The 13,438-nt window shown below is 48.3% G+C and overlaps 1 protein-coding gene across 1 annotated transcript in view; it reads left to right on the forward strand.

Moving 5' to 3' along the window:
* Positions 1-2,714: 2,714 nt before the first annotated feature.
* Positions 2,715-13,438, forward strand: part of LOC115327354 (ficolin-1-like) — an 82,931-nt gene continuing 72,207 nt past the window's right edge. Inside the window, exons 1-3 of the mRNA XM_040207280.1 lie at positions 2,715-2,943; positions 7,938-8,071; positions 11,727-11,832. Coding sequence (XP_040063214.1) covers positions 2,715-2,943; positions 7,938-8,071; positions 11,727-11,832 — 469 coding nt within the window. The remainder of the gene's footprint in view (positions 2,944-7,937; positions 8,072-11,726; positions 11,833-13,438) is intronic.

The following is a 13,438-nucleotide window of genomic DNA, read 5'->3' on the forward strand; positions in this document are numbered from 1 at the left end:
GTCAAGGTCGAAGACACTGTTTGTCGTCGAGGCCGTAGTCGGTTGGTTGTTGACGTCGTAGCCAGGGTTTGTCTCTCGGTTCATAATCCGTTTCGTCATCAGTGTCGTCGTCGATGTCGTCATCATGTTATAGTCGAGGTCGTAACTAGGGGCTTAGCCGAATCCATAGTCCGGGTTGTTTTCGAGGAAGCCACCTTCACGTTCATCCTTTTCGGAGTTATCGTGTTCACAGGTGTCACGCGTCGCGGGCATTGATTTCGTTGCTCCGCAACTATACCGCAATGTCACAAATAAAACATAAACTTGATCAATAAAACTAAAAATCATCGTTTAATGCTGCCTAATCTAGAGATCTGCTGTTCAGGGCGCAAGTTCAGCCGCTGGAAACAAGGGCGAATATATTCTTAACGGCACTATTCAAATCGAAAGATCTCGCTAGTTACAACCATTATCGACAGGGTCCCGACGCCTAAACTATACTAGAGCGTTAAAACAATACAGGTTTATAAATGATTGTTTTAGATGTTCTTTCTTTACTCCCGCAATTCAGGATTGGAATGAGCTCCCAAACGATACTGCCACCTTAACACCTGCTAAAAATTTCATTACTGCTGCGGACATTTTAATTACTGCAGTTAATTCTTTTCCTGTCTCTATTTATGACTCTACTTTTTTTTGTCGTATGGTGTACCCACTCCTACTAAGGGTCCTTGAGTGGAGCCACGAAAACTTTCAAATAAATAAAAAAAAAAATTCAGACGGCGATTCGGAATCAGACTCAACAACAAAAGCACTTGTTCACCATGAGTTCTTGTGAAATTTATTTGGCTGCAGGAGCTAACTCGCAGTATTGCAGCTTGCTAGACGAAATCCTCAGCTGTGAGGGAAGGATACACACTGCTGAACCGGCCAATAGAGCGGGTAATCGCGGCTAATCCACACTGCTCATACATTATACAAAAGACGTTATTTGCTGCGGACATAATAACTCAATTGCTTGTGAACACGCCTCAAGAATGCTCGAAGCATGTGTGCTTCATACATATTAATCTATACCCCGTTAACACGAACACCCCGCTATATCGAAACTATTTTCAGGGACAAACTGGAAAAAAAAAAACATGCATTTTTGTCTCGTTATTCGGGAAACCTCACGTTATGGATGACTGTTTTGGGGCTAACGGAGCTTTTCATATCAACGAGACGTCACTGTTTTGGCTTCGAGCACGTCGGCAGGCATTTTTTTTTGTGTCCAATAAATGACAGGACCGTAATACAATGAAGACTCACGCTTCAGACAGCGTCTGCGGACCGCTTTTTCTATGATGTGGTGGCAGTGAGACCGCGGCTTTAGGCAGACAAACGAAGTGCTGGAGCGGAGCAGACGAGAGCTCTCTTGGCTCTCTTTACACGACGCTACGTCAAAGCTTCCGCTGTTGCCAACGCACCGGCCGTTTGTTTCGTAAACGCAATCTGACAACTTTGCCCTTCTTTAGAATTCAAGAGACCCTTTTGAATAACCAGTCCGTCTACCCTGTTCAAAGTAAAACCAAATCTACCTAAAGATTCCACCGCAAGAAGGACGCGTCTCTCGCATTGCGGCGAATTCTCGTTTAGCTTTAGCCTGTTTGCGGCTTGGGGCGGGTCGGGGCTCTTCTCACGATGACGTCACGGGCAGGCCCTGTCTTTTAGGTGGTAGTGGTCAAACCAGACGCTCTCATGGCGGCATCTACGCAGCTTCTTCACAGCGGAAAAAGCGGACGTCTTCCAAAAGCGAAGAACTGAAAGTGGGGAATTAATAGACCAATTTCACCGGGCACAGTGACTGCGCCATCGCTGCCGCAATGCATCGAGGGAACTTTAGTCTTTCTGCACGTGCTGAAACTCCGATGGAGCTCTTCGCGTGTGGTGCACGAGACGGTACGAGCCCTCGCATGCACGGCCGTCAGGCCTCCTGTGAACAAAGGTTAGGGCGGCTGAACGCGCTGAACACTTTGTGAGATTGGTCTATAGGGAGTATTCACAGGACGCCTTATTTGTGGGTGCTCTTTAGAGCGCAAGCTCAGAGCGAACTCCCATGAATAGGCTGTTAAGACCGGCAATCTTGATGGTGCGGAATGCACGCGGCGAAAGAACTGTGAAAGCTCGGCGTCAGCACGCGCTCAGCAGTCGCGCCCACAGCTATGGCCGCCAGTGAATACTCCTTATTCAAGCAAGGTGGTCGTTGACGCCGCCTTCGAATTCATGAGGTCGAGGGTCCGTGACACAGGCGAGATTGCTTCCTTATCACGACCATTACACCGTATTCACACTGGCTGTTGAACCGCGTTCGCAAAGCGGCTGCCAACGCGGTTGCTTAAGGATGCATTACAATTTCACGCTCGTGCCATGATGAAAACGAGCGGATCCGCTTCGCGGTTGCGATTCGAACGCCAGGGGTGAATGCAACCTTTAGATCGGTAGTATTGGAGCTGCTTAGATTGCCACTCGATGTCTTTGACTTTTAAGTGGGGTCAATTGCCTGTGCGGAGAAGGTTAAGAATAAATAAACAAAAAATCCACAGAAGTGTATTTCTAAAAGGCAATGACGCAAAAGTGTCATTGCTTTCTTAAAGACAAAATCTCACCAGCCAACCTCTTCCCCGAGCCTACAAAAAATAATTTTTTTTTTTTTTGATGCAGGTGCTGATTCGAATTATCCACGTGATGTCCTCATGCTATATAGAGCGAACGATACAGGGAGAGCAGCAGTGGTTACGACTTACGAGAACCCTCGTACCATCGACAAAGAACTCAACATGTTCGTCGCATTCCTCTTCATACCTGTTGTGGCCGGGAACGTCTTTATGGAAGGCAATATTCGGAATGTTCCGGAAATTACCGAAAGAGAGTCCACGTCGACAAAAACCTACACGATATTTGACCCCTGCAATACAAACAAACGTGAGACCACCTTTTCATCGATCCACGTAGACCGAACAATGTTCAGGGGGAATCATTAGGTCCTTGGCAGTGACACGCCCGGTACAATGTACACTAGGCGACACTATGGAGTTTTCGTAGGCCTTTTTCCTCCTGCCGCTAAGCCCTTCCGAACGAAGACGCTACTACTGCGCCTTGCATGGAAAATCTCGGATCTCGTAGCGGGTTGCGGAGAACCTTGCGGGACAGCGGAAAGGGTCCACCAAAACTCCCTACTGTTCGTGCAAAAGCAATATCTACAATTAATTTGCTTTTAGTTTTATTTCGAAAGGTTATTGCCGAGCTCGAAGTTTTACGTGCTAAGTTGGATTCCGAAGTGAGCACTTCCCACCATCATAGTAGTCTTGTATTACTTTTCTTAGGTTTTAAAAGAAATGGAGAAAAAACCGGGAATTGCTTTTTAGCGCTACGCGCATTGTGCCGTGGTGTACATACTGTAATGGCGACGTGCGCCATCGAAAGTGTCACTGTGGTCGACCTGCAGCGATTGGCCGAATGCTGACTATGACATCGGCAAAGGTTTTCTCATCGACAAAAATGAGAGTAGCCTACCAACTTCAATTTTGACGGTATCGGCAGTGTTGGTTTCAAAGCGCAATCATTTCAAGCTTCCGCCATGCTCATTACAAACACCATCGAACTTGTTGTTCGCAAGGTAATGACGTCACGAGAGGGAACCATAGGAGGGCGCCACCAAAACACTTCGCCGCCAATAACGTCCACTATCCTTTTTCAGAATATTTCAAGCTTGCCATTGTTTTTTTGTGTATCCAATGTAATTGTGCTTCCCTTCCAAAAGTGAATGAGCGCATACAGTGGGCGTCTCTAGAGACAGTGGCACTCGGTGCGGTGACCCATCGCGACCCCGCCCTTAGTGACGCCACCGAGTGAACAACGTTAGCCTTGCCTGCTAAAAAAAAATGAAAGCCGCTTACAACTCCCTGTAACGCCGAATTAGAGCGCAGCTCTTGAGGAGGAGGAGGGAAGGGCACTGGGGGGGGGGGGGTTAAACTAACCAGGGGGGGGGGTCACGTTACCTTGGGGGTCACGTGACCCCCAATGCCGATGGTGTCATCACTGACGTCACTGATGACGTCATCAGTGACGATGACGATGCGGGTACCGATGACGTCATTAGTGACGTCACTGATGACTTCACCAGTGATGATGACGATGACGATGCGAATGTCGGTGACGTCATCAGTGACGTCGCTGATGACGTCATCAGTGATGATGACGATGACGATGCGGATGCCGGTGACGACATCAGTGACGTCACTGATGACGTCATCAGTGATGATGACGATGACAATGCGGATGTCGGTGACGTCATCAGTGATGATGACGATGACGATGTGGATGCCGGTGACGTCATCAGTGATGATGACGATGACGATGTGGATGCCGGTGACGTCATCAGTGATGATGACGATGACGATGTGGATGCCGGTGACGTCATCAGTGATGATGACGATGACGATGCGGATGCCGGTGACGTCATCAGTGATGATGACGATGACGATGCGGATGCCGGTGACGTCATCAGTGATGATGACGATGACGATGTGGATGCCGGTGACGTCATCAGTGATGATGACGATGACGATGCGGATGCCGGTGACGTCATCAGTGATGACGATGACGATGTGGATGCCGGTGACGTCATCAGTGATGATGACGATGACGATGTGGATGCCGGTGACGTCATCAGTGATGATGACGATGACGATGTGGATGCCGGTGACGTCATCAGTGACGATGACGTCATCGGGGGGTCACGCGACATCGGCGGGGGTCACGTGACCTCGAGGAGGGGGCCACGTGACTTCGGGGGGTCACGTGACCCCCCACGAGGTCACGTGACCTTGGTGGGGGGCTCGCGCGGTGCATTATGGGACATTTCCCATGATGCACCGCGCGGTTACGCCGACGCCGACGGCGACGGCGACGCCGACGGCGACGCCGCTCAAGCCGGAAACGGGCCCCTAAGAGCTGCGCTCTAAAACGTTTTAGAGCGCAGCTCTTAGGGGCCCGTTCCCGGCTTGAGCGGCGTCGCCGTCGGCGTCGGCGTCGCCGTCGGCGTCGGCGTCGCCGTCGCCGTCGCCGTCGGCGTAACCAAGGTCATCCCAAGGTCACGTGACCCCCAAGGTCACGTGACCCCTCCCAAGGTCATCTCAAGGTCACGTGACCCCCTGAAGGTCACGTGACCCCTCGAGGTCACGTGACCCCTTCCAAGGTCATCTCAAGGTCACGTGACCCCAAGATGACCCCACGTGACCCTTTGAAGGTCACGTGACCCCCAAGTCACGTGACCCCTCTGAGGTCACGTGGTCGCCTCCCCAAGGTCACGTGACCCCGAGGTCACGTGACACCCAAGGTCACGTGACCCCTTCCAAGGTCCTCAAGGTCACGTGACCCCACGTGACCCCCAGGTCACGTGACCCCTCTGAGGTCACGTGACCCCCCGAGGTCACGTGACCCCTCCAGGTCACGTGACCCCAAGGTCACGTGGGGGTCACCTTTGGGGTCACGTGGCCTTGAGGTCACCCCCAGGTCACGCCTCCCCGAGGTCACGTGACCTCCTCCCCGAAGTCACGTGACACCCCCCCCGGAGCATATTAAAGAATGAGGGGAGGAGGAGGAGAAGGGGGAGGGGTCTACCCTCCCCTCAGTACCCTTGTCTCCTCCTCCTCAAGAGCTGCGCTCCAATTCGGCGTTACAGGGATTTGTAAACGGCTTTCACTTTTTTTTAAGTAAAGCAACAATACAAAAAAAAAGGGGGACTGATTGGTGAATCTTCGCGTCATCCTTGATTAATGGATTTGTTAGAGAGTAACTAGACACGCCTCGAACTTTTCAATCCTCCGATCTTTTGTATTTTAAAGTCAGGACTCGTCGGGGTCGGTCGTGCTCATCCGCTCCTCCTCGGGAATCGTTTCACACCTGCCAGCGAAGGCTCGAGTACGATTAAAAAAGTTTCTCCAAGATGCCCTTAGAGGCGTCGGCTGCGAGTGCTTTTACTTAATGTTCTGTGACGCCCTTTGTTTTTCTTCTTTTTGCCCCTCCCCCACTATAATGCCTTCACGGGCGCTGTGGGGTACATGTAATAAATAAATAAATAAACAATTCAGGAGATAAGGAGGGGGGAGGGGGGGGGCACATCCAGCGGGGAGGCTTATTGACTTTCAGACCCCTTTTCCGAAATCCAGCCCACTGTACAATATACACATGCATTTTGATTCCCTTTCTCTTCCACCGCACACCAAGTCAGACATTCCAGCCACCACGGCCAGAAAATATCAATGATTGGGGGAGTTGGAGCGAAACGGCTGGCCAATCGGCTGCGGGTTGGGCTCAAGGCTGTCGCGCCGAGAACGTGCTGGCATAGTTGGCCTTGTAGCTATAGAGCCCCTTGCATCGTCGTAAGTTGAGCCTTTGAACGCGATCGGCTTTATTAATGGACCTGGGCCGTTTATTCTTCGGAGTTGAGAAACGCAACTCGCACCGGCAAAGAACGTTGGTCGTCGTCCACCTCGCCGCGCACCGTCAAAGAATGCAGCGTCATGTAACCAAAGCAACGGCTCAAAAAAAAAAAAAATCCATTGTATAAAAAAAAGTGTCGTGTTTGTCAAAGCTTTTGCCGGCCGGCTTCGACGGATTTGATGCGCTCGCGTTTCACAGCAGCCTTCCACGTTCCCTTACTTATAACTCCCAGGGAAGAAGCCGATGATCCCTAATTTCCGCTGTTTACGAGTTTCAAACGGCAGCGCACTCCGAATGAACATTCTGGCTTCGAACTCGTCTTCATTGCGCACCGCTTCTACATTTGGCATTCGTTGTTTCGAGCGGGTATACGGCTGGCGGTGAGGACGTGATTACAGATAGCTCATACACGAAGTCGTCCTGAATTCTAATTAACTGTAACTTTGGTTCGTCATGGCGCTTCAAGCTCTTTCTGGCCCCCCGTGAAGATAGTCCACCTTATTAAGCCTACGAAGTTTCTCCAGTTAGCGAGGAGAGCCGCCCGCGTACTTATAGACTTGCCTAATTGAGCACACGAGTGTTGTGCACACCAACACACAATTCCGAAGGCACCACACTGAACGGCGAGAGCAGCACACGACACAGGGCAGATTCAAATCACAAAAATAGGCGTCGCGCACACGCTCCGATGAGCCCGACACGCCGATTCCCGATAGAGCGATGGGACGCCCGCAGCTCTCGCTCATTTTAAAGATATTTTTCTGTATTTTTCATATTTCTCGCTCAATAAAAACGCTTTTTTCAAAGATTAAGGATGGTTTATGAAGTCATATACGTTATTTAGCCTGCATAAAATATGTTCTGACTGCTCTTGCCGACTGCCAATCACAAAATGCTTACAGGTGATGACACTCGTCGCTTGTTTTCAACACACTGTGTCGCCACCGGACGCTGAGCTGTTTTGCCCCATCGAATTAAGTTATGATGCGCTCATGTTTTGTGGCCCACTTCTTGTTCTCTAAGTAGCCCAAACTAATCGAGAGGTAATAACATATAGAGATAAGAAACTCAAACAGGCTGAGTGAAACTGCCTTCTGTACTTTCTCCCAAAACCTTGTACAAAAAGAAAAAAAGAAACGTGAAGTTTGAGCGTGCCCGACGGTACGAGCCGAGGACCCAGTCAAGTAGTGCCGAAAGCGCAACGTCACGGCGTCCGCCGTCTCTCTGCGAGCGCTCAGCCGCTCATTCATTCAATCAAACGCAGAGAGAAACAACATACAAGACTGTTTTTTTTTATGTTTGCATATCTAGCAAAGTTCTCTTGGGTCGTTTACTTTGCATCTCTGACCGTGTGTCACAAATTAACAATCGATGTTGCGCACCGCTGGCCGAAACGCCGGCGGATGTTTGAGAAGTCCCTCTTCTTTGAACCTTGATAAGTAATGTCTGCTTCACGCACCTTTATTTTTCAGCTGGAAATCGGACGAGAAACTGTTCCCAGAAAAAAAGGAGGGACCGCAGCGAGAGCGGTGAATGTGAAACTTATATTCGCAACGATCCAGTAAATGTAACATGTGACATGACGTCCGATGGCGGCGGATGGACAGTAAGTGTCTCCTCATAACGCAGCGAATACAAAAAGCGTTTTTATAGATAACTTTGCCCTCTTTATTTTGTTGAAGAGGCAAGGTCGTCGAAAAGGCGTAACGCAACAATTTTAAAGGGGTGTCAGTAGCCGATTGTGTTAATGCACCGCAGCACGTGGATTCGAGGCTCGATCTGCACAAGCCCGAAGATCCTGGATTTAGCCTCCACCTCAGCCTGTTCAATCTAGATTATCATCATACCTGCACGAGGCCATGTATCGCTATGTACTGCATGGTCCACTTTAAAACACCACGTAGACAATCGTACCGCACCGTAAACATTTCTGATCTACGGAGTGCAACAATTTTGCCATGCTCAGGCAGACTAATCAAAGACTGTTCATACGTCGCGACTAAAATGTTGTTTTTGCAAGGATATGGAGCGTGTCACTTTTATTTCGTTCATCTTCGAAAAATTAAAAAAAAGCAATCTCCTAGAATATCTCGATTCCACCAAGCAATCATAGCAACGAATCAGCAGTTTTTGCAATTATCTGCTGAGTTTAAAGCTTGCATGTGAGCAAATGTGCCAAGAACGTTTCCCCTCCCAAAATTCACTAAACAGGGCGTCTTTAGTGCCATCTTATTCGACATAGAAAGCCAACCCTTTTTTTTCTGTTTTCGTAAAGAACGAATTGAAGCGCGTGTTTACGCCTCTTCTCGCCAGAAGTTGACTGCCGGCGGCCAACATCAGCGATGCCGACTGGTTGTGATGTTCGAACATGATCAAACCGAAGCTTTGAAAGTGTGTGAATCCGACGCGGAAACCTTCGAACCACAGGAGAACGGAAAGAAACTTTGAGCGGGTTGGTGAAGATGATTGGAAAAACAAGAAACAATAAAACATGTAGGCACGAAGACAGTGCAGTAACAGTGAACTATAGCTCAGTGTAGAAGGGCTCTTTCAACTAGCAACCGACATTTAATGATGCCCCCGATGCCAGCCTCAATGCGTCAGCCCTTATCTTCCTTCGCACTAAAAAAAGGGTGTAGCTCTTACACCCCTTGTCACATATACGACACCCCTATACTTCAGTTGGGCGTACAGCGCGCTGACGTTCAGCCGACGCTACTAACATTCACGAGCGGCTTGATGGCTGAGTTGTACTACTTATCAAAATAGCTTACGTAAGTGTAACTGCATGTAAACAAAGTTATAAGGGTTTTCTTGGCCGTTCTGTAAAACCTCAGTGTTTTCTTTATGTGATTTTTGATGCTAATTTAAGCTGTTTAATATCTTATATATCACCGTCATCAAGCCTTTCATAAACGTTGGGGCGGTCAGCTTGATCTCAGTGCGGTGTACGGCGAACTGAAGATTGTGGGTGTCGTATATGTGACAAGGGGTGTAAGGGCTACACCCTTTATCTTAGAGCGTTGAACCAAAAATCTATCGGAAAAAAGAAAAAAAACACACCTCTGAATGAAGAAGTAAACCCGGGAGAAGGAAGCGAGAGAAGAAGAAAAAAATTCGAGGACACCTAAGCACTTCTTATGAGTTGTGAATGCGACTCCATCGATGTCATCTTCCGCTCCCTCAGTTCGTCTGCGGTGTACTGGCGTGGACGGCTGCGTTTCGCTACTGCCGATTTGGCGGCCGCCGACGGTATAGATGCATCAGGCGCCGTCATGTTCCTTGGCGCCAAGAAGAGCAGAAGGGGCCGCGGGCCACCCACCCCCCTCCCGCAACGCCTGGCACGAGAGCAGCGGCCCAGAGCGCGCGCTCTCGTGAAGCGGCCACCAATGGCTGTCTAGGAGCCGTTTTGCTCAGCCAATAGGAGAATGGGCATATATTTCGCGTTATAGAGATGAGGCAGCGCAGCCTTTTACGGCGCTCCGTAAAAAACAAACAAAAAACACTCAATTTGATGTGTATTGAAAAAGGGGGCGAGGGGTGAAGGAGGTTTTTGAAGGCAACGCAAGGAAACAAAAATATGAAGTTAAACTAGGGTCGCCACAACTTTTTACGGCGTACGATAGAGCAACACCGCTGTACAGCCTCTGTCTGTTCTAGCAAATCCCTCATTGAAGCCGACGTCCGGCGACAAAGCCTCTTTAAAGACAACAGCTAGCTCAATTTGAGTGAAGGTTTGTTGTCGTTTTTCCCTTAAATGGTTTTGCCATAACTTGTTTGTTCAGTCATTGTAAACTGAGTTTAAGAAAGTACAAATTTGAGGTTTATAATATTAAAGTGGAAGTTTGACACGTTTAGCGAAATTAACAGTGTTTGCATTAATAACAAAACCTAAGTAAACGCTAAACATAGTTTCATTATATAATCGTAAATGCATTTCAATGTGTTCATTTCGATATTTTTTGCGTCGTTTTACTCGCAGTATTTCGTTGGTAAGCAATTTGTGAGTGTTTTTCTAAAACGTTTTTTATTTGACGTGTTTCGTAACTTTTCTTGTGTGGAACTCTTTTATTTTAACTTTTAATGTTCAATGTACACGTCGTAAACCTTTCATAAAATACATTAAAAAACTTTTTACTACGTGCATGCTTCGTTGTGAAATTGAAGGCTGTGCAATGGACCATAGCGAAACCTTCGCCACGCCTCGAGCTTCGAAATTTTATATCTCCGGAAGAAAATTAGCTACGCCGTCCTCACATATCTGAATGCGCCTCCCAAGAACATGGCTTTCGCATATATATATTCTTTATGTAAACATAACGAATATGACCCAGACCATCATTGTACGATCTGATGTAGAAACACCCTGTTGTAAAAAAAAAGAAAAAAAAAAAGAAATCCGGCTTTTCCCGGAGTATTTTTCATTTGCCCTTTTCTGTGGAGAATTACGATAACGGAGGGGCATTTAAGATTATGTGTACATTTTTCTATCAAGACGTGCACGCTTCAGGCACCCAAAGCGTCGCTTCTGCACTGACGATCAAATCTTGTAAGAACTTAGCGCGGCGTATGAACAAGGCACAAAAGTTTCTTTTTTTTTTTTATTTTGAGGAGAAAGCGCAACTAGTGAGATAGAACAAAGCCACGTGTCTCTCCCCAATAGGCTAATTGGATTATTGGGAGCGTAGGCTTCGCCTTTTGCCAAATTACCTTGAAACGTGTCTATACTCCCTCTAAATAAAACCGTGCAGTACAGTCAAAGCCAGAGGGGAGGGAGGGTATGTCAACCTGTTCAAGAGGAGGGAAAGGATAAACGGTAGCGAAGGGCTGTGTCTCCTTTCCCTCCTCTTGAACAGGTCGGGATACACTCTCTCTTCTGTAGCCTTGGCTGTGCTGCTCGGTTCTATACTTCGTTTCAGCTTCGGTCCGAGGGCGGCCGATGTCATGAGCCGAAGGGTGAACCAAACAGCGAAAGAGGCAGACCGTCATGGCGTCCTCTCTGCGGTTTATAGGACCAGCCAATATTCGCCATCTCTCTGTGCGCGCTCCTCCGCAGGCTAGTCCTATTAAGCGTAGAGAGCACGCCATGACGCTGCGCTTTGGCGCTGTTTGATTGACCCTTCGGCTCATAACATCGGCCGCGCTCGGACCGAAGCTGAAACGAAGTATAGTGAGCAGGAGAATAGCTGCTACCCCAGCCCGGCGGAACAAATGCGGGTACATTCTGATTCCCTTCGGCTGACTCATCTATCGACTTCCAGGTGATTCAACGTCGGAGCGAAAACGAACAGGGTGACAATTTTTTTGAAAGAAACTTTACAGAATATGAGCGTGGATTTGGAACTCCCGGGGAAAGTTTCTGGATAGGCAAGTACAAATATATCAATCCTTACGTATTTGCATCTCAGAAAAGGCAGCCCCTTATATCTGGAGCACAAAACAACTGCTTTCAAATGGCGCTCTTGCAAATTACAACGGTCGCGCGAAAGCTTTTTGTCGCACGAGGGACGGGGCAGTCGCTTCCGGATTGATTTTTCGGACCGGTCGCAGGGTCGCAGTCATCGGCGCCTCGGACATCCGACAGTTCCTGTGGGAATTGCAAAAAACGTACCCGTCTATTCCCGACAGTTCCCGGCAACGTTACTAGATTTGCTACGTGTAACGTTGGTTCGCGGTAGAGGGCATGGATAAAGAAACACGGAGGTCTCTACGGTGGCTCTTATCAGCGCTATTAAATTGTACTAATTTCCCTATAACAAGCACCATCCCTGTTTGAACAGAAGCCCAAAACTGAACTCGATCTGATAGCAAATCCACGGCTTTTGTCTTCGCAGGTACGCATAGTGAACCGCAAAAACTCGAGTGAGTCAGCCCCAATGTAGCGACTCTTCTTTCATTGTACGCTTCCGAAAGACGAAGGTCAATAGCACGAGTCTTTCTCTTGTTCTAAAATTACGTAGGAGGAGCTGTGCGACAACAAAAGCTGGAAAGCAGCAAACACGAACCCAACCGCACTGGAAAAGTTTATATCAATTCATTCAGAAAGTCTCACAAGAAGGCATTTCCTGTAAACTTTTATACCGGACGTCCTACAGGAAGGAACTCCCCGTTTGCTTTTTATATAGGAAGACTTACAAAACATATTTCCCTTATACGCTTCCATATAGGAATCCGATATAGGTAGCTAAATCCTGTATGGCTTCACAAGAGAAGTCAAAGAGGCAATAAATTGTAGTTCCTATAACAGCCATTAGAGCCACAATCCTGGTCTCTACAAAATTGCTCTACCATATTTTACTTCTATGCATATGATGCTCCAACTCATTTAGTTTGGAGAGGGCATCGGGTACTAAACAAAGTCTAAGTATAGAGCGGGTTATTAACGCTGTGGCGGGCGATCTTTTTCAAGCATTTGGCAGCATCGACGACCGGACGTCCTACACCATCAACTCCAACATCAGTACCGACTACTAATTGTGATGATGATGATGCTAGCGGCGCCATGCATCCGTGGCGCGAGAATAAAGACAAGAAGTGTCTGGCATCTCGAGCTGCCTGCACACGCACGCTGAGAACGATGGTGTTCATTCCTTCCTGTCCCCCGATTTACTCGGGAAAGCTTATAACAAATTGGCGACGAGGGTAAAACCTGTATTATCTCCTTACGGCAAGCATTAGCCGTGTTCAGCTCCACCATGCCGAAGTACGGGACCCTGGAAGTCTTTGACGGGGAACCAGCGGACTGGTTAGAGCACATGGAACGCACCGCGCTCTTCTTCGAGGCCAACAGCATTCCTACTGCAAAAAGAAGGTCAGTTTTTCTGACGTCCTGTGGTGCTAAAACGTACTCCATTCTGCGGAGCTTTCTGACCCCCAAGGCTCCTAACGAAGTGAGCATAGAGGAGATTTTTGGCGCTCTCAGCAACCACTTCACCCCAAAACCCTCAGTGGTAGTCACCCGCTGCAAGTTCAA

This window comes from Ixodes scapularis, unplaced genomic scaffold (assembly GCF_016920785.2).
Source record: "Ixodes scapularis isolate PalLabHiFi unplaced genomic scaffold, ASM1692078v2 PGA_scaffold13__105_contigs__length_92229423, whole genome shotgun sequence".
NCBI lineage: Eukaryota > Metazoa > Arthropoda > Arachnida > Ixodida > Ixodidae > Ixodes > Ixodes scapularis.